Below are 19,312 nucleotides of genomic sequence, written 5' to 3'. Positions count from 1 at the left end.
TTTTTATGGCAGGCTCATGCCTGAACACGTTCGTGATGCGGCAGGCTGGTCCTTTCCGCACACGTTCATCGAAATTCATGGGTTAGATGTTTCTGCTACTCCAGATACTTACGTCCTTGAGTCGAAATCTCAAACTCACGTCTGAACAAGTTTGTGATGCGGCAGGCTGGTCCTCTCCGCACACATTCATCAGATTTTATCGTTTGGATGTTCATGCTACTCCGGGCTCTTACATCCTTGAGTCGACATGCCAAACTCATGCCTGAACAAGTTTGTGACGCAGCAGGCTGGTCCTCTCCGCGCACACTCTTCAGTTTTTTATGGCAGGCTCATGCCTGAACACGTTCGTGATGCGGCAGGCTGGTCCTTTCCGCACACGTTCATCGAACTCTATGGGCTAGATGTTTCTGCTACTCCGGGCTCTTACGCCCTTGAGTCGACATCAAGCTCATGTCTGGGACCTCTCAGGTTTTTGTGAGCACACTTCACAACCGTAGGTGTCCGGACAGCCCCAGTGCGGCGGCGTGGGTATTGCGTTCTCCGTAGCGCTTAGCAGAAGCGCAGCATCAAAGTGAATCTTTTTGTAAAGGGAACGTCTCGGGTTACATGTGTAACCCTTGATCCCTGAAAAAAGCGGAACGAGATGCTGCGCTTTTTTTGCCGCACTGGGACGTCCCAGGACTGCTCTTCAGAAAAAGGTATCTGTCGGCACGCTGGTGACGCCTCTATTTTATAGCCTGGCCACAGGTGCATCTAATGATCATCACCAGCCGAGGCTATAAATTCAGGTCAATGTTCATTGACGTGTTTCACACAAATTCACAGCTGTTCACAATGCAAGATTGTTCCCCATAGCGCTTAGCAAAAGCACAGCATCTCGTTCCTCTTTTTTCAGGCAACAAGGGTTACACATGTAACCCGAGACGATTTCATCATATTGAAAAAATTGCTTTTGGGTCTGTTAAAACCTCTTTCATGAAGTTTGCACAATTTTGTATAGACAGTCAAATTTCTACAATAAAATAATTATATATCTCTTTTAATGCATGAAACAATTATGCATTTTGACTGGAAATGCTTTCTTATGCAATGCATAGTTGCTTATTTGTGAAATTAGTGAAAAGACGTTTCATTGAAACCCAAGTGAATTTAGATTTTTACATGAAAATGACTGGATAACTCTTAAAATGCATTAAATGTTGACTGCAAATGCTTTCTTTTGCAATGCATAGCTGCCTATGAATGAAATAGTGAAAAGTCTTATATCCCTGAAAAAGAAGTGAATTTTGATGACTCCAAAACCGCTCTCTAAGGTTAGCAAGTTGCTTTTGGTCCTTTTTAATCTGTTTCATGAAGTTTGCACATTTCTTAACATTCAGATTAACTGTAGCAAGATGAAAATAATTTGCTTTGTTTCGGCACAGGTTTTATCCAATAACTGCCAAACCTAACTTACCTGCTACTAAATAAAACAAGAGTTTCTTTCATCAAGACTTGTCTATTTTAGTACTATTTGAAAAACTTTTATATTCATATTTCTACATCATTTCCACAGGGTGGCACTCATTTGCGATGTGGAGTTCTGTGAAAAGTTCAAATTCTAAGCTGTCAAATAACACCACTATTTATATATATACCACTATATATATATATATATATATATATATATATATATATATATATATATATATCCAAGAACATATTACACACTCCTGGCCACACCAAAAACAAACTTTAAAGGGTTAAGAAACCAAGTGTATACTAGTCAACTAATCAGCCTTGCTGATTTACAGCCATACAGCATGATTGCAAGTGTGATATTGCTTATATACAACAGTTCAACGAACACATAAACAAACAATAAAATTAAGAAAAACTAAGGACTGTCACAAAAAAACGCAGTTGAGCATGGAACTAGTCTTATGCGATGGATCAGAATATGCTGTTGCTAGTTATACATTTGAAAATTTCACTTTAGAACTAGTAATGATGGCTTGGGCTGTTTCTATCAAGTTATTGGAGAAACAAGGATGTGTGTGTGTGTGTGTGTGTGTGTGTGTGTGTGTGTGAGAGAGAGAGAGAGAGAGAGAGAGAGAGAGAGAGATTGAGCATGTGCTGCGCAACTGTCAACTCCTGTCGCAACTCTTAAGCAGAGATGATGTAGTGTGTTATTAAGCTTGCTAAATATATTGTGTTTTGGTGCAATACAAACTATTTTCTCTGTGGAAAAGTAGCCATCTGAGTGGGGGTATTTCTCCCTATTTAACGGTAGCACAAGAGTCATTCACTATAGAAACTGTTCTCTCTGCAGCCATGTTCAATGTTTACATTTTCAATGTGGAAACTCCAATTAAAAGAGTTTGTGTAATAACTCAGTCTGCTGTGTCTCTCAGCTGTGATAAGTCTTAATGCTGAAGCTGTATTGTAGTAGGAATCAGAGCGATCATAGAGTGAGAGACAATGCAAATGAAGTCAAAGAAACTACTCAATGCACATCAACTCAACTGCCTCGCAACACACAAAATGGTCAAATGCATCCTATTTTCTCTGTGTAAAAATAGACATCTGAGCGGGGTCACCCCTGAGTATTTTGTGATAGCTGGTGTGGAGTCCTTCACTATAAACCGTTCTCTCCTCTGCCATGTTGATTAGATCTCCTCACAACGTTGGAACTCCAATATTAGCTAAGCACCTTAAGTATGTTTTTGATTGTTCCATCTGTTGTGTCTTTCAGCTGGGATAAGCCTTAATGCTGATGCTGTTAGTGTAACTGTACTTCCCTGCTGTAGTAGTAATCTGAGCAATCACGAAGTTCCCACCACTCCCTTATGGCCCAGGTGGTGAACCTTCAAGTGCTCCCTTCAGAGGAGGAAGTAAAGGCCTTGTTGTTGCTGTGTCCAGTCCGCGCCCTGCACATCTATTTGGACCACACACAGAGCTTTAGATGCTCGGAGAAGCTCTTTGTCTGTTTTGGAGGGCAGCAGAAGGGGGAAGCTGTCTCCAAACAGAGGCTGGCCCATTGGATTGTGGATGCCATTTTCTTTGTTTACCAATCACAAGACCGAGGGGCACCATCGGGCAACAAACATATGCAGAGCAGCGGGCTGGGCTACACCCAATACTTTTGTGAGGTTCTACAACCTCCGATTTCAAACCGAGTGTTATGGGGTAACAACAGGTAGGCCGGGCAGCCGGTTGGGTGTATCGTTTGCATTTGCGCATTTCCCCTTTCAAGGTTATGTGTGCTATCTTGTCCACAACAGTTCCCCGTTACTGGTGAACACTGGACACCACTTTAACTTCTTAAGCACTATTCGGTGGCGAACTCGGCAGAGAAGTAATGCCGCCAGGTCCAGTACTCGTGGTATGCCATTTTTCAGGTGAGCCCACGTACTTGGGCTCAGTGCTTCATATGTCGTGATTCCCCCTTGATAATCCTGTATGATGCATTTCCAATGTTCGGTTTCCCCTCAGGTGAACCCTGTGTTTCCCCTCGACAGAGCTTTGCTCTGCCTCGGCCACTGTTGCTGTGTACCTCTGTGAACTTCCATAGATAGGGTCCTCGCAGTGGCATCATTCCATATCACTTCCCTGTTGGTATGTCCAGGTGAGGTATTCTCCACATGTTAACCTCCCTCCTGTAGGATGGAAGAGGACTTCCCCAGCACTATTCTAGCAGGTGCTCGGCGGGAAATTTCTTAATACAAATATCAGGAAAGGTCACCGCCTGTAGCCTCCTCGGGTAAGTGCTTCCTCCCACCCTTATCGGGCTCAGGGAGACGCCTCACCTAACTCGCTGGAAGCCTAACATCTTTGAGCACTCACTGTGAGGCATGCAGCATCTTGCCTGTGTTGCTCCTCTGTACTTTGTGACACATCTCAGCGCCTGCGCCATTTCGTATAGGAACCCCTAGTGTCACTACATTGACACAACGTCGAGTGAGTGACGGACAGGGAACGTCTTGGTTACAGATGTAACCTCTGTTCCCTGATGGAGGGAACGAAACATTGTGTCCCTCCTGCCATGGCGCTGAAGGCTCCTCAGCAGAAATCTGAATGAGAGGTGCATGCCATCTCCTTTTAAATGTCCAGGGTGGCATGCAATTTCCACTCGCCAATTTTCATTGGCCTTTTCTGAATAAAGCAAAGGTGATTGGGGCTCTCAAGAGCAAACCTCTTGTGTCACTACATCGAAACAACGTCTCATTCCCTCCATCAGGGAACAGAGGTTACCTTTGTAACTAAGGCATTAAATATAGAACGTAGTTACACATACTTCATATACATAAAATACGAAAGGAGGATCCCTTCGAGACACGACACGAAAAATCTTCTCAAGTGTTATTGTTGTCACAATTTGCTTGTAAGCATTGAGGAATAAATTCTGATTGGCTATATATATATTTTTTGTTTGTAGATGAATTATGAGTGGAAAGTGATTCCAAATACATAGGCAAAAAGGTCAATGATAATGATAATGAAAAAATATTAATTTATTTGGCATGTTATGCCAGCAGAAAAGGCTGTGCTGGCCCTGAGAATCCACCACTGCGAACAAATTACAATTAGAGTTTATATATTTGAGCATTTATGTACACATTTAAATTCCACAAGTGTTTAAAAAAACTTGATACACATATGAAAATGGTAATTTTAGTCATATTCTGTATAATTCATATATCTACTATATATAATTGACATTTTTATATCAGTAAAAACATTTATGAATAATTACTTTAAGCATATATTGCCATTTTCAGATTCATAGTCTAGGGGAGCGTGGGGTACAAACTAATGTAATGAGGGATTAGTTGTCACAAACATGGTTTAAACATTTCCACACACACACTTCATTTGTTTACTTGTTGCCATATCAACACTGTGTAGGTAAAAACAATTGCGGAAAAATAAAAAAAACTTTGGAAGATATCACCAAAAATTCACATGAAAGTAAATTTTCATCTGTTTTTACTGTTTATTTCAAATGAGGCAAACTTGGTATCCTTTTAATATCCAATCTTTTAGCTAGCATTTTACATAGTCTTATAATTCTCAGATAGCCTGCAGTAGAGACCAGCCAGGTTTTAATCCCAGTTGCAACGACGGGGAACATAGTAAAACTGCATTACATTGTGCCCCAATTCCAAAAAACTATCTGCAATTCCATGCAGTCAGATATGTAATTTACATAAATCCCCTTAATGTGTGTGTGTGAGCATGTATTTATCACTTTGTGGTTACCAAATGTCCCCATATGCATGGTAAAACCCGAAGAATTGACCTTGTGGGGACATTTTGTCATTCCCCATGAGAAAAACAGCTTATAAATCATACAATTATGTTTTTTGAAAACGTAAAAATGCAGAAAGTTTTCTGTGAGGGTTAGGTTTAGGGGATAGAATATTTAGTTTGTACAGTATAAAAACCATTATGTCTATGGAAAGTCCCCATAAAACATGGAAACACAACGCGCACGAGTGCGTGTGTTTTATCATCAATCCATGTATTGGGGGTTGTCCGGCTAGATGAGATCTATATGTGTACAAAGTTTGGTGACTGTAGCTCAAAAGGGATGTGCTAACCCCCCTTTTTTTTAAACTGAACGCAGACTGTGAATGTATAAAAGTTACATTTCTTGGATGCCAAAATAATCTGCTTATTTAAAAAAGTTTTGAAATGTGTAGGTTATATTACAATAAAATATATAGCATTATTAAATGAACAATTAAATGTAAATCCGATTATAAATGCTTATAAGATTATTAGAATTATCAAAATGAATGAAGAAATCTGGTTTCTTTTAAATAGTTTAATGCAATTTCAAGGACAAAACACAAATCAATATACGAGTATTTATAACAGTTGTTGTAAAGCTCGTTGAACATGAAATTCAACTAGTCTTCATATTTCTTGTGATGACTACATCCATTCAACGGATCGGATGAAATGGCTCCACGATTTCAGCAAATGTCTTCCTTTCTGGTTTAAAAAAATTGAAATGGACATGCAGTTAGGAGACACACTTTATTCGACTCTTATTTAAAAAGCAATGCACAGTGACACTAAAGAATTGGGCCAACATATTACTGAGATTGGATTTCCATATGCTTTTTACCTTTCTCCTGAAACTGGTCAGGGTGCAGCCGGATGTACTCATTCATGTCTCTGTCCAGTCTGGCATATGTGTAATTCTCATATTTTGTTAGATGGTAGCCAATGAACCATCCTATGGTCACAAACAGTGCTTGGCGGTGGAAACCTGCAAAATAAACAGCAACAACTCATGGCACAAGTTATTTGGATAATCTATACACAATGAAGCTAAACTGTAATGTATGGATTTTATGCATGCTTATGTTTTAAGTATGTTATTAATTTTATGTTGTTTATTACATTAATATTAGATTTACTAATTTCATTTGTAAATTCCATTTCTGTTTTACAAAATATGTCAGGATCAAACTTAAAATTATGCATTAAGTGGACTGCTCTTAGAGAAGCTGGTATGGGTGCTACACTAACTTGACAAAAGGTTTTGACATTTGGGCCAGTAACAATAAACAGCCAGTTCAATATATGCATTTAATTGACAATATAGTTAAAATAGTGCAAATTATATGGAGAAATACCAAAAGCACTGAGTGACTACATTAGCACTGAATAAGTACATTACCAATTTAGCTTTTCTCAGTAAAATTATATATATTTTTTTTAAAGGTATGCAGCCACGGTAATACCATATTTTTTCAGACATGTAACATGACAGTAACGCATTTGTGAACATCTACGATTGTAACACCACTGTCTCGGAGAGTAACATGGCAATAACATGTTGTTTTGCAAATGATATGATAATATCCTGTTTGTTTGTTTGCTTGCTTTTGTCTTGTTTTTTAAACAAGACTCATTCAGTATTACATTAAAGCACCATGGTATTCATTGTAAGAACTTTGTTGTAAGGGCGAGGGCAAGACGAGTCAGCCACGAAAGCATAAGAGCATCATTATGCAATCACAATAATATGCGTTACAAATATAACTTCGTTTATTACACGGAAAGGCTACTGGTCCAGTGGAGCTCTCACCTGCTTTGAGTGCAGGCCTGCGGTTCAAGTTGTTGTGCAGCATCGCCGTCGCCCAGCCGCAGAGGCCAAGCCACACTGAATTTCTGTTTAAAATCCTCGGTGGAGGCAGAACTTTCGCTTCGTCTAGAAAAAGCCCCATGTTCACATAAAACAAAGTCTTCCAAAGTCGGGACAATACAGCCAGTTATCTTTCCATATCACCCCCTGAGGGAAACCAAGGGCAATGTTAAGCCGGAAATACAAACAGCTCGCCGCTCCGGAGGAGAACATATGAATTACCAACAAACGTTCCGGAGAGCGCTTTTACTGCTTCTTCTTTTAGCGTTTTATGGCGGTTGGCAAACGATAGGTGCATTCCCGCCACCTACTGGGCTGGAGTGTGGAGCATTGATAGAGAGAGAGCGAGAGAGAGAGAGAGAGAGAAACCCTATTACCTTCTAAATCCTATTAAACAGTTCTACCTTTCTTAAGTATCTCATTAATACATTAATATGTTTTTATGATCCAAGTCATTAAGCAGCAGTGTTTTAAGAGTAAGATTTCCTATCCCCTTTTTTTCAAATTTCTTCCAACAGAAGTACTCTTTTATGAGTACTTCTTGCAGTACAATTTCTATGCAGAATGACTTAAATACAGAATCTACACTGACTTTCTCCTGATCAATACTGGTGCCGGCCAGTCTGAATTTCTGGCATCTGTCAAATCTTAACTGTTTAAAATACAATGGGCAGATTTGTCAGAATACACTCCTAGAAAAAAACCCAACTGGCACACACACTCCAGGAAATAGATAAAGCACCATTGCCATAGTCACCATAGAAACCCGTTAAATGAAAGACATTCCATGCTTCTTCAATATAACCAACTCTCAACACTTAAAATTCTTATACTAATCATGAGGCAAGTTTAGCATTTTGTGTAGCATTTTCTTTTAATAAAACCAGTTAATTTACATATTAGTACATGTAAGTACTTCTTAAGATGACCTGAAAAATAAAAACGTCTAGGTTACGGATGTAACCTCCGTTCTCTGATGGAGGGAACGAGACGTTGTGTCAAAGAAGCCACACTAGGGATCTCTCTTGAGAGCCTTTTGCATCTCTGAACTATGAGAAAAGGCCAATGACAAATTGGCAGACAGAATTTGCATGTCCCGCCCCCAGACATACGGGTATAAAGGGAGGGAAATGCGTCTGTTTCATTCAGGATTTTTCTGAGGAGCCGACAATGAGGTTCGGCCTCATCAGTGGCTCGGTTCAGCGACGTGGCTGGGAGGACACAACGTCTCATTCCCTCCATCAGGGAACGGAGGTTACATCCGTAACCTAGACGTTCCCCGTCTGTCGCTCACTTTGACGTTGTGTTGGACCCCTAGCGACACTAGGGGTCCAATTTAAATCACACCATGCACTGAGCCATGTACGTGTACTACTGACACAGGAGCGGGCAGGTAGCGACCAGCCTGGACCTGCACGTACCCTTCCCCAACGACAAGCATGGGAGCAGGCCGCGCCAGCAGTTTTCCTATTCTTTCAGGGGGGAAAGACCCTGCGGAGACCACACCTGCCCAGACTGGGGGAGGTAAAGGGTGGTGAAATACATCACATGGGCTTTTAGGTCACATGTGGAGAATGGCACGGTGATAGAGCCTACCTCGTTGGGAGGGAGGAGTTGCTACAAACATGGCGACTGGGGGTCCGTGAGGAAGAAACCAACTCAACCCTGAGATTGTAAAATCTCGCAAACTTATTGGGTGCTGCCTAACCCGCTGCTCTGCATATGTCTGCTAGGGAGGTGCCCCTGCCTGTCTGGGTGCAGATGCCAGAGCGTGCCCCGTCTCTGAGATAGAAGGTCTTTCCTCAGGGGGATTTGCCAGGGAGGGGCTTTCACGAGGAGTACGAGATCCGAGAACCAAATCCGAGTGGGCCAATAGGGAGCCACTAGAATGACTTGTTCCCCGTCCTCCCTGAGCTTGCACAGCACCTATGGAGACTAAGTCTAACTCCATGCTGAGAAAAGAGATTCTCTGAACCAGGGTGAGCTTGCTCTTTTCCCAGTTGACATGAAGCCCTAAATGGCTGAGGTGCCTAAGTAATGTGGGCTTACTATGTTACTATGCGTCCCTGTGGGTGCATAGTAACTCTCAGGAGTGGGCCAGAATGAGCCAGTCGTCGAGGTAGTTGAGAATGCGGATGCCTGCTTCCCGAAGCAGGGCAAGGGCTGCCTCCGCAACCTTCGTGAAGATGCGAGCGGACAGGGACATGCAGAAGGGGAGGACCTTGTACTGATATGCCTGAGCGTATGTCGATGTCGAGGCAATATTGAAACGTGGAAGTATGCGTCCTTCAGGTCTACCGCTGCAAATATGTGTCATTAGAATGTGTCTTTGCATGAGCATTTTAAATGGGAGTTTGTGCAAAGCCCGGTTGAAAACTTGCAAGTCCAAGATCGGTCGTAAGCCGCCGCCTTTCTTGGGTACGATGAAGTAAGGGCTGTAGAAACCCTTCTTCATCTCGGTTGGAGGGACAGGCTCTATCACGTTCTTGAGTAAGAGAGTCGTGGCCCTGAGGGCGAGGTCGGTCGCTGAGCGCACTTCCTGCAGAACGTCGGGATCAGGACTACCAAAGTGCAGATCTTTAAGAGCCTTGGCCTGGTGGACTTGCAGGAGGGCCATAGCATGCAGGGCGGAAGCGGCCTGTCCAGTGACGCTGTAGCATTTGGAGGTCAGTGAAGACATCATCCTACAGGCCTTGGAGGGGAGCACAGAGCGACCCCGCCTGGTGGCGGCGTTCTCGGGGCACAGGTGGATCGCAACCGCTCTGTCCACCTGGGGGACCGAAGGCGGCAGCCCAGTCGAGTCATATGTGTCAGACGCCGGACCACTCTCCGATGCAGCGGTGAGCTCATCCGGCTCGGGTGGCTCAAGAGGATAGGCAGGCTGGCCATGAGGCAAGCCACCATTGCCTCGATCCCGGAAGGAACTAGCATGTCGGGAGGGCGGGTGGTTCACGGGGATGTAGCCAGCAAAACCACGCCTGCTGCATACCCAAATCGCCTCCATCCCCAGCTGGGTCGGCCTCAATCCCGTTGGAAGAAGGAGCGACGCAGGGGGCAGCTGGAGTGGCGTTCCTTCTGAGGGAAGGAAAGCCGCGACCGCAACGTTACCATGGTCATGTTCTCGCAGTGAGAACATGAGCCATCCACAAACGCTGCCTCGGTGTGATCGCTTCCCAGACACACAAGACAGCGCCTGTGGCCGTCAGGAGCGGAGAGCACTCCACACAGTGGCGGAAGGGCATCTTTATAAAGTCCTGAAAAGAACATTCAACACCAGCTGTGTATATGCTCTTTTAGAGAAATAATTATTTTAACTGCGCTGTCGAAGCGCCCAGGGGCAAAGCTGCACTGCCGTGCAGAGAAGGAGAAAATGAAACAGACGCATTTCCCTCCCTTTATACCCATATGTCCGGGGCGGGACATGCAAATTCTGTCTGCCAATTTCTCATTTGCCTTTTCTCATAGATCAGAGATGCAAAAGGCTCTCAAGAGAGACCCCTAGTGTCGCTTCTTTGACACAACGTCGAAGTGAGCAACAGATGGAGAACAGTTTTTATAGTGTAATACATTGTTTTGCACAAAATGATGACAAAACAGGCTTTCTTATTTCATTAGGAAGAGAATTTAAGAAATTAACCTTTAAAAAGGTAAATAAGTATTTATAAAGTTGTGCACAAATATTATGTAATTAGTAATGACGAGTGACACTGCATGGTATCTTTTCAATACTTTACACATGGACAGCTGACATCAACATTTTACACATGGACAACAACTTCAGCCCTTTACACATGGATTGCACTTGGTATTGCATGTTTACTTGAAGTGCATTTCTGGAAATCACAGATTTTATCATGATAACGATCAATCTTCAGACTACAGGACTTCTGAACTAGATAGGCCTGATGACGTCACAGATGATGACGAGATGGCCTGCAGAGAGAAGGTGTGTTCCCTAACACGCTGGTGCCAGGAGAACAACCTCTCTCTCAATGTCAACAAGACCAAGAAGCTTGTGGTGGACTACAGGAGACAAGACAAAGAACACAGTCCCATCACTATCGACGGAGCACTGAGGGTCAGCAGCTTCAAATTCTCTGAGGACTTCACATGGTCCAGCCACACAGAGGCCGTAGTGAAGAAGGCGCACCAGCTGCTTTTCTTCTTGAGACGACTGAGGAGGCCTTGCTTTCCCGCCGCAGGCATACCTCTCTCTGTGTCTACTCTGTTCAGTGAGTGGCAGACAGAGAACGTTCAGCATGTTCAGTTCACCGCATGGCAGCTGTTGTAGGATAGTCTTAGCTGTGGCTAGGCAGGCAGCAAGAAAAATTAAAAAAAAAAACTCTGAAGTCTCTCAAAGGTGATTTAATTTTCTTGTCAGGGCATGCTCCAAACAGTGTAACAGGGTTCCTTCCACCATAAATCCAATACAGGAAAAAAAAATAAAAAAATAATTAAAAGGAAAAAAACATAACAAAATAATATTTACATGAGAAGCATCAAACACGTTGGCTACTGGCCCAACGGTCACCCTTCGTTCTCTTCCCCTTTTTGTCCAAACAATTAGACTCTTTATAGTTGAGGCTCCTCCCCTCAAATTCAAACATACCAATGACAAGGCTGTCTCAAATACAATCTACATAACTTATTTATAAGATCATATTTAACATCAACATTCAAACATGAATATTAGCATCTTCATTATCAAGCTCTATTTATATTTCTCATCATGAAAACCAACGAGAATCTTAAAAAAACATGCATTCAGTGTAATAACATTCAACATTTTCAATACCTGAACTCCTCCTTTGGGAAGGTATAAGTCAGGCTTCCTGTTGGCGAGCCCCTCCTATTAGGAAGTTCCAGGAAGAAGGTAAGACAAAGATTCACCATTAACAAACAGATCATTATTTATATAATTTACATTCACCTTTTCTCATTTACAGGCACAAAAGGCTAAGCCCGACAAACATGAGTCGCAATGAAATGTGCACCTTTCACTCGAGACGTGTGAGACAAAACAGTGAATAAAATCATCTTGAACACAAAACCCATTGTTTGGTTCTTTGAATTGAAAGTTACTGTAAACGACCTCCTCCGAGGGATGACACCTGACACAGCGGCTCAGAGGTGAGGTTCTTTATTCTTTTCAAACACAACGTGCACAGAGCACTTTTAAACAGTCAGTTTTTATCACACACAACCACAGTAATTCTTATGTCCCTCTCTCATGGAGGCCCTCTGGCTGCCTTTTATGCCGCTCTCCCCGTGCTCCCTGAAATTAGAGACAGGTGTTAGACATAATCTAGCTCAGGTGTAAGCGCCCTTACCGCTTTTCTCTATCGGACAGGAGCTTGACCACGCCCCCGCTGCCACATACCCCCACCGCCCGACTCAGGCCGGGGCGCCATCCGGCCTGTCTACCACTCCCCCCCCATTTCTGGAGAGGAAGTCGGCGACAGCCATCTGCACCCCCGGTCTGTGGACCACCTTGAATTTAAAGGGCTGGAGGGCCAGATACCAACGCGTGATCCGGGCGTTAGTATCTTTCAGTAGCGATGGAGCCACTGCAGTGGGGCGTGATCCGAGCAGAGGGTGAAGGCCCGCCCCAGCAGGTAGTAACGGAGGGTGAGGACCGCCCACTTGATGGCCAAACACTCCTTTTCCACGGTGCTGTACTTAGTCTCCCTTAAGGAGAGCTTACGGCTAATGTATAGCACCGGGCGCTCCTCCCCCTCCACCACCTGCGAGAGTACGGCCCCCAGCCCTCTGTCTGAAGCGTCCATCTGCAAAATAAAAGGGAGAGAGAAGTCAGGTGCATGAAGAAGCGGCCCCCCACAAAGTGCAGCTTTAATCTGCATAAACGCCTGTTGGCACTGCTTCGACCATTGGACCGGATCTGGAGCCCCCTTTTTAGTGAGGTCAGTCAGCGGGTTGGTGACGTCCGAATAATTAGGCACAAACCTCCTATAATAGCCAGCCAGCCCCAGGAACTGCCTCACCCCCTTTTTGGTCTTGGGTCTAGGGCAAGTCGCAATCGCCGCGGTTTTGTCAATTTGGGGACGCACCTGGTCATGACCCAAGTGGAACCCCAGATACCGTACCTCCACACGCCCAATCGCGCACTTCTTAGGATTTGCTGTGAGCCCCGCCCGCCGCAGCGATCTCAGGACAGCCCTCAGATGTTGCATGTGCCGCTGCCAATCATTGCTATAAATGATGATATCATCCAAATAGGCAGCGGCGTACACGGTGTGAGGTCTGAGGATCCTATCCATGAGTCCTTGAAACATGGCTGGTGCTCCAAACAAACCGAAAGGAAGCGTCACAAATTGGTGTAATCCAAACGGCGTAGTGAAGGCTGTTTTCTCACGGGACATTGGTGTCAAGGGGCTCTGCCAATAACCCTTTGTTAAATCCAAGGTCGAATAAAATCGAGCCGTACCTAACCGATCGAGCAGTTCATCAACACGGGGCATTGGGTACGCATCAAATTTAGACACCGCGTTGACTTTTCTGTAATCCACACAGAATCGAACAGACCCATCACTCTTGGGAACAAGAACAACCGGGCTGGACCAATCACTGTGGGATTCCTCTATTACGCCCATATCAAGCATCGCATCTAATTCCTCCCGTACTAATTTCTTTTTATGTTCGGGTAAGCGATAGGGGCGGCAACGCACCACCACGCCCGGCTCGGTCTCGATGTGGTGCTGTATGATGTTTGTACGGCCCGGCAGAGGGGAAAACACATCCGCAAATTCCTTCTGTAAATCGGAAACCTCTGTGAGTTGACGCGGTGAGAGGTGGTCTCCACAAGCAACCGGAGTGTTAAGATTGCAGTTTTTGTTTACCTCCGGTCCGAGCTCCGCACCTCTCCGGAACAACCGTGGCCAACGTCACAGAGGCCGCCTCCTCCCTCCACAATTTCAGGAGGTTGAGGTGATATATTTGACGTGCGCCCCCTCTATCGGTACGTTTAACTTCATAATCGAGATCCCCTACTCGTCGTGTGACCTCAAAAGACCCTTGCCACTTGGCGAGTAATTTAGAGCTCGATGTTGGGAGTAATACGAGTACCTTGTCTCCCGGTGCAAATTCCCTTAGCCGAGTACCCCTGTCATACAGCCGGCATTGGCGTTCTTGAGCTTGGAGCAAATTCTCCTGTGTTAGTCGCCCCAGTGTGTGGAGTTTTGCTCTAAGATCGAGAACAAACTGAATTTCATTTTTACTATTAGAAGGTCCCTCCTCCCAAGCTTCGCGGATGACGTTAAGGACCCCGCGTGGGTGTCGCCCGTACAGGAGCTCAAATGGGGAGAACCCTGTGGAGGCTTGCGGGACCTCCCGTACTGCAAATAACAGGGGGTCTAGCCACTTATCCCAATTTCTAGCGTCATCGTGTATGAATTTACGGATCATGTTCTTGAGCGTTTTATTAAATCGTTCCACTAGGCCATCTGTCTGTGGATGGTAAACGCTAGTGCGAATCGATTTAATGCCCAAGAGCTCGTAAAGTTCGCGAAGTGTACGTGACATAAAAGTCATGCCTTGATCGGTGAGGATTTCTTTCGGAATCCCCACCCGGGAGATTATCTTGAAGAGTGCCCCTGCAACACTACATGCGGAGATGTTGCTCAGAGGCACCGCTTCCGGATATCGCCTTGCGTAATCCACTAGGACTAACACGAAGCGATGTCCCCGTGCTGACCGTTCTAATAGCCCGACGAGGTCCATCCCAATTCTTTCGAAGGGGACCTCGATCAATGGAAGAGGGCGCAATGGCGCTTTTGGGGTGGCCAGTGGGTTTACCAGCTGACATTCACGGCACCTGCGGACATCACCGCCAATGCCCGGCCAATAGAAATGGGCTATTAGACGGAGAAGTGTTTTCCGTTCCCCTAGGTGACCAGCCATAGGATTATAGTGAGCCGCCTGGAAAACCATTTCCCGGCGGCTTCGTGGAATCAATAATTGTGTCACTTCCTCTTTCGTTTGAGCGTCCAGCGTCACTCTATATAACCGATCTTTAATCATGGCAAAATATGGGTATGAAATGGCGATGCCCGGCCGAAGCTGTTGACCATCAATTACTCTCACTTGGTCAAGAGCATGTTTAAGGGTTTCGATCCCACGACTGCTCTAGAGGGAAGTCCCCCTCAGGGAATTCCCTGAGAGGAGGGGTGGCCACCTCGCCCCTTCCCTCGTCATTCAGAGCAGCCGAGGACGGCCCCGGCTCCGCCTCCCCTGCCAAAGCATCGCACACCGCACACCTCTTTATGCAGGACCCATCCGCACAAATACCCTCTAAAATATCTTCAAAATTCGGCCAATCAGTACCCAAGATTAGCGGATGAGTGAGGCGGGAACTAACCGCTGCCTCCACACTATGGTTTCTTCCCCTGAATTTAATCGCCAAACTCACCATGGGATACTTGTGAACATCCCCATGCACACACCTCACCCTCACCAGTTTAGCTAAACCCAAAGCCCCGGGTTGAACCAAGCGTTGGTGGATGGTGGTCTGATTGCAGCCGGTATCCAGCAAAGCTTGGTAAATACCCCCCCTGATCCTTACCGGAATCCGGTATGCTCCAGACCGATTGGGGGCAGCCTGTGGGACATCGGAGACCCGCACCACCGTCCCCACCTCCATCAGCGGACACTGATCCCGGAAGTGGTCTGGGTCTCCGCACCTCCAACAGGCCGGCCCAAGCGTTGCGGCCGCACTTGTGCTGGCGGGCGCCCCCACCTGAGGGGGAGAACGGCTGAATGACGGGGAAGGGGAGGGTACAATCTCCCAAAGCCGGGAAGCTGGTCTCTGGTACACTCCACGCCTGCGCGGGGCAGGCACGGGCCCTGGGGAGAGAACAGAGCGAAATGAAATAGGGGAGGGGGCGAAGGCAGGGGCAGACACAGGGGAAGGGGAAAGAGAGAGAGGAGGAGGGCTCGTCCACCCTCGGGATCGCCGCCAGATGGTCCTCCGCAAGGCGAACAGCTTCCTCCAGCGATGCCGGGCGGTGGCAATGGACCCACTCCGCCGTTTTCCGGGGCAGCCGTTGGCCAAATTGCTCCAGTACCACCTGATCGATAACTCCCTCGACGTCGCGGTCCCCCGCGAGCAGCCACCTCCAACAGGCGTCCCGGAGCCGTTGGGCAAACACGAACGGGTGATCGGACTTTTCCAACTTCATGCCCCGGAAGAGCTGACGATTCTCTTCCGGGCTCCGACCGACCCGTTGCAAAATGGCTCTTTTTAGGTCTGTGTAGGCCAGGAGGTTATTTGCCGGCAGTTGTTGAGCCGCGAGCTGAGCTTCCCCGGACAGGAGTGGAACTAGGCGGGCTGCCCATTGTTCATGTGGCCAGCCCCAGATTTCTTCCGTCCGCTCAAACAAATCCAGGAAGGCCTCAGGATCATCTGCTGCCCTCATCTTCTGTAACGTGGGCAGGGGCAGCGTGGAGCGGGGGTCCGGGGTCGCGGCTGTGGCCGGCGCGGCCTCCTGGCTGAGGCGGCTCCGGATGGCGTGCCGGTCCTCTGCCTGAGCCCGCATGATCTCAAAAAACCGGCGATCCTGGTCCTGCCGGAGCTCAAGCAGGGACTGTTGGTGGCTCTGGTGTAGTGTCGCGAGGGACTGGAGGACCTCCGTCAGCTGGGAGGACTCTACGGGGCGACCCATCTCCATACTTGGACGAACAAATCCCGGGTTTTGGCACCAGTGTAAACGACCTCCTCCGAGGGATGACACCTGACACAGCGGCTCAGAGGTGAGGTTCTTTATTCTTTTCAAACACAACGTGCACAGAGCACTTTTAAACAGTCAGCTTTTATCGCACACAACCACAGTAATTCTTATGTCCCTCTCTCTCATGGAGGCCCTCTGGCTGCCTTTTATGCCGCTCTCCCTGTGCTCACTGAAATTAGAGACAGGTGTTAGACATAATCTAGCTCAGGTGTAAGCGCCCTTACCGCTTTTCTCTCCTGGACGGGCGCTTGACCACGCCCCCGCTGCCACAGTTACATACCTCCCTTGATCACAGACATGAATGAGCTGCACATATGCATACAGAGTTGCCAAGGACCAATCAATAATCTGCATGGTTTTCTCCTTTGTTTTAATTTAAACAATTGAATTATTTTTCTTGCTTATCACTCAATGTTACACAGATGGAGGCTGTCTGAATCCTAAAAGAGAATTTTTCAGTGTACAGGAAAATCCATCATGACGGACCTAATGATCCTTGAGGCTGTTTTGTTCCCAACGAGAAATGAGGTATGTACATTAAGTTTCAGAAGAATTGAATAAATGGGGTGGAAATAATATCACTTTAAAATAGGATATTTTGGAATTGTTTGTAGCGCCCCCTAAGGGCAAATGTGGGCCATTCTTGGTGTGGGGTTTCCTGATGGCCTGTGGTATCAATGTACACAATTAGAACATTTTTAACCAGAAAATGGCACTTTTCGGTATGGCCTGTAGCGCCCTCTAAGGGAAAATGTTGTCCATTATTGGTTTAGGGGTTACCGTTGGCCTGTAGTATCAATGTACAAAATCTGAAAATTTTTGACCAAAAATGGGAATTTTGGGCATGGCCTGTAGCACCCCTAAAGGCAAATGTGGGCCATTCTTTGCATAGTACTTCAGAGTGATGTCATCTTGAAGAATGTTAGGTTTGAAAAACCATCAGACAAAATTACATTTGATTTAATGACACATATATATTGAGGCAATGTGGACATTTACATAAATATGCCCCCTTCTGCCATTTTGTGTTTTATTTATTTTTACTAAGTAACATATTGAAAGACATCAGTTATACACATGGGTACCAAATTTCAAGTCAATTGGAGCTACAGTTTAGGAGTAGAAGATTGTTATAGGTTTTTCCAAATTTTGTACAGGAAAATCTATCATGGTGGAAACTATGGGTCCTTGAGGATTTTTGTTCCCCGTGAGAAATGTGGCATGTACACGTTTCAGAATGACTGTCATCATTTTGAAAATGGGACAAGTGGGCATGGCCTGTAGCAAACCGCTAATGGCGAATGTGGGCAATTCTTTGTGCAGCACTTCAGAGGCATGTTAGCTTGAAGCTTGTTATTTTTGAAAAACCATCAGTCAAAATTACATTTCATTTATTGACACATATATATTGAGGCACTGTGTACATTTACATAAACACGCCCATTTCATCCATTTTGTATTGTATTCTTTTTTGCTAAGTAATTTTTGGAAAGACATTAATTCTACACACATGTACCAAATTTTAAGTCAATTGGAGCTACGGTTCAGGAGAAGATGAGTTTTGTAGGTTTTCCCAAATTTTCACAGTACAGGAAAATCCATCATGGCAGAAGTTATGGGTCTTTCAGGCTTTTTTGTTCCCCATGAGAAATGAGGCATGTACACCAAGTTTCAGAAGAATTGGACAAATGGGGTGGAAATGACATCTTTGAAAATATTTGTTTGGGGTGTGGCCTGTAGCACCACCTATGGGCGAATGTGGGCCATTCTTGGTTTGTGGGTTCCTGTTTGCCTGTAGTATCAATGTACCAAATTAGAAAATATTTGACCAGAAAATGGGACTTTTGGGAATGGCCTGTAGCGCCAACTAGGGTCGAATGTTGGCCATTCTTCGTTTGTGGGTTCCTGTTGGCCTGTAGTATCATTGTACCAAATTAGTAAATTTTTTACCAGAAAATGGGAATTTCGGCGTGGCCTATAGCGCCCCCTAGGGGCGAATGTTGGCCATTCTTTGCGCAGTACTTCAGAGTGATGTCATCTTGAAGCATGTTAGGTTTGAAAAACCATCAGTCAAAATTACATTTGATTTATTGACACATATATATTGTTAACATTTGGACATTTACATAAACATGCCCCTTTCAGCCATTTTGTATCGTATTCATTTTTCCTAAGTATAGTTTTCAAAGACTTCAATTGTACATGTGTACCAAATTTCAAGTCAATTGGAGCTACGGTTCAGGAGAAGAAGAGTTCCCTATCGAGAGGTCTCTCCTATTGCGTAAGTAGCTTACGCTATGGGGAAAACTCCGTTTCTCGAGAAATTTTGAAGTCTTTATGTAAAACGCATTGCAGCTGCACAGCAGACAGCAATGAGCGAGGCAGCTCGGTCATTGGCTGTGCTGCGGCAACTGCTCGAACCAATGAG

The 19,312-nt window shown here is 45.4% G+C and overlaps 1 protein-coding gene across 1 annotated transcript; it reads right to left on the bottom strand.

Moving 5' to 3' along the window:
• Window positions 1–5,784: 5,784 nt before the first annotated feature.
• LOC127641952 (NADH dehydrogenase [ubiquinone] 1 subunit C2-like) lies at window positions 5,785–7,351 on the bottom strand. The gene is made up of 3 exons (XM_052124721.1): window positions 7,085–7,351; window positions 6,116–6,259; window positions 5,785–5,979 (listed from the first exon to the last, which is right to left on the bottom strand). Exons 1-3 carry the CDS (start codon window positions 7,221–7,223, stop codon window positions 5,930–5,932), a joined length of 333 nt encoding a protein of 110 aa, XP_051980681.1. The 5' UTR covers window positions 7,224–7,351; the 3' UTR covers window positions 5,785–5,929.
• Window positions 7,352–19,312: the final 11,961 nt, after the last annotated feature.

This window comes from Xyrauchen texanus, unplaced genomic scaffold (assembly GCF_025860055.1).
Source record: "Xyrauchen texanus isolate HMW12.3.18 unplaced genomic scaffold, RBS_HiC_50CHRs HiC_scaffold_244, whole genome shotgun sequence".
NCBI lineage: Eukaryota > Metazoa > Chordata > Actinopteri > Cypriniformes > Catostomidae > Xyrauchen > Xyrauchen texanus.
The sequence above is the reverse complement of the archived record's forward strand: the minus strand, read 5'-3'. Positions and strand labels throughout refer to the sequence as shown.

Bases quoted from the DNA above. Each gene is read 5' to 3' on its own strand.
- LOC127641952 (XM_052124721.1), bottom strand. From the start codon at position 7,223: ATGGGGCTTTTTCTAGACGAAGCGAAAGTTCTGCCTCCACCGAGGATT. The intron at 6,260-7,084 runs GTGAGAGCTCCA...TTTATTTTGCAG, and splicing joins CAGGCCTGCACTCAAAGCAG to GTTTCCACCGCCAAGCACTG. The intron at 5,980-6,115 runs GTAAAAAGCATA...TTTTTAAACCAG, and splicing joins TGACCAGTTTCAGGAGAAAG to AAAGGAAGACATTTGCTGAA.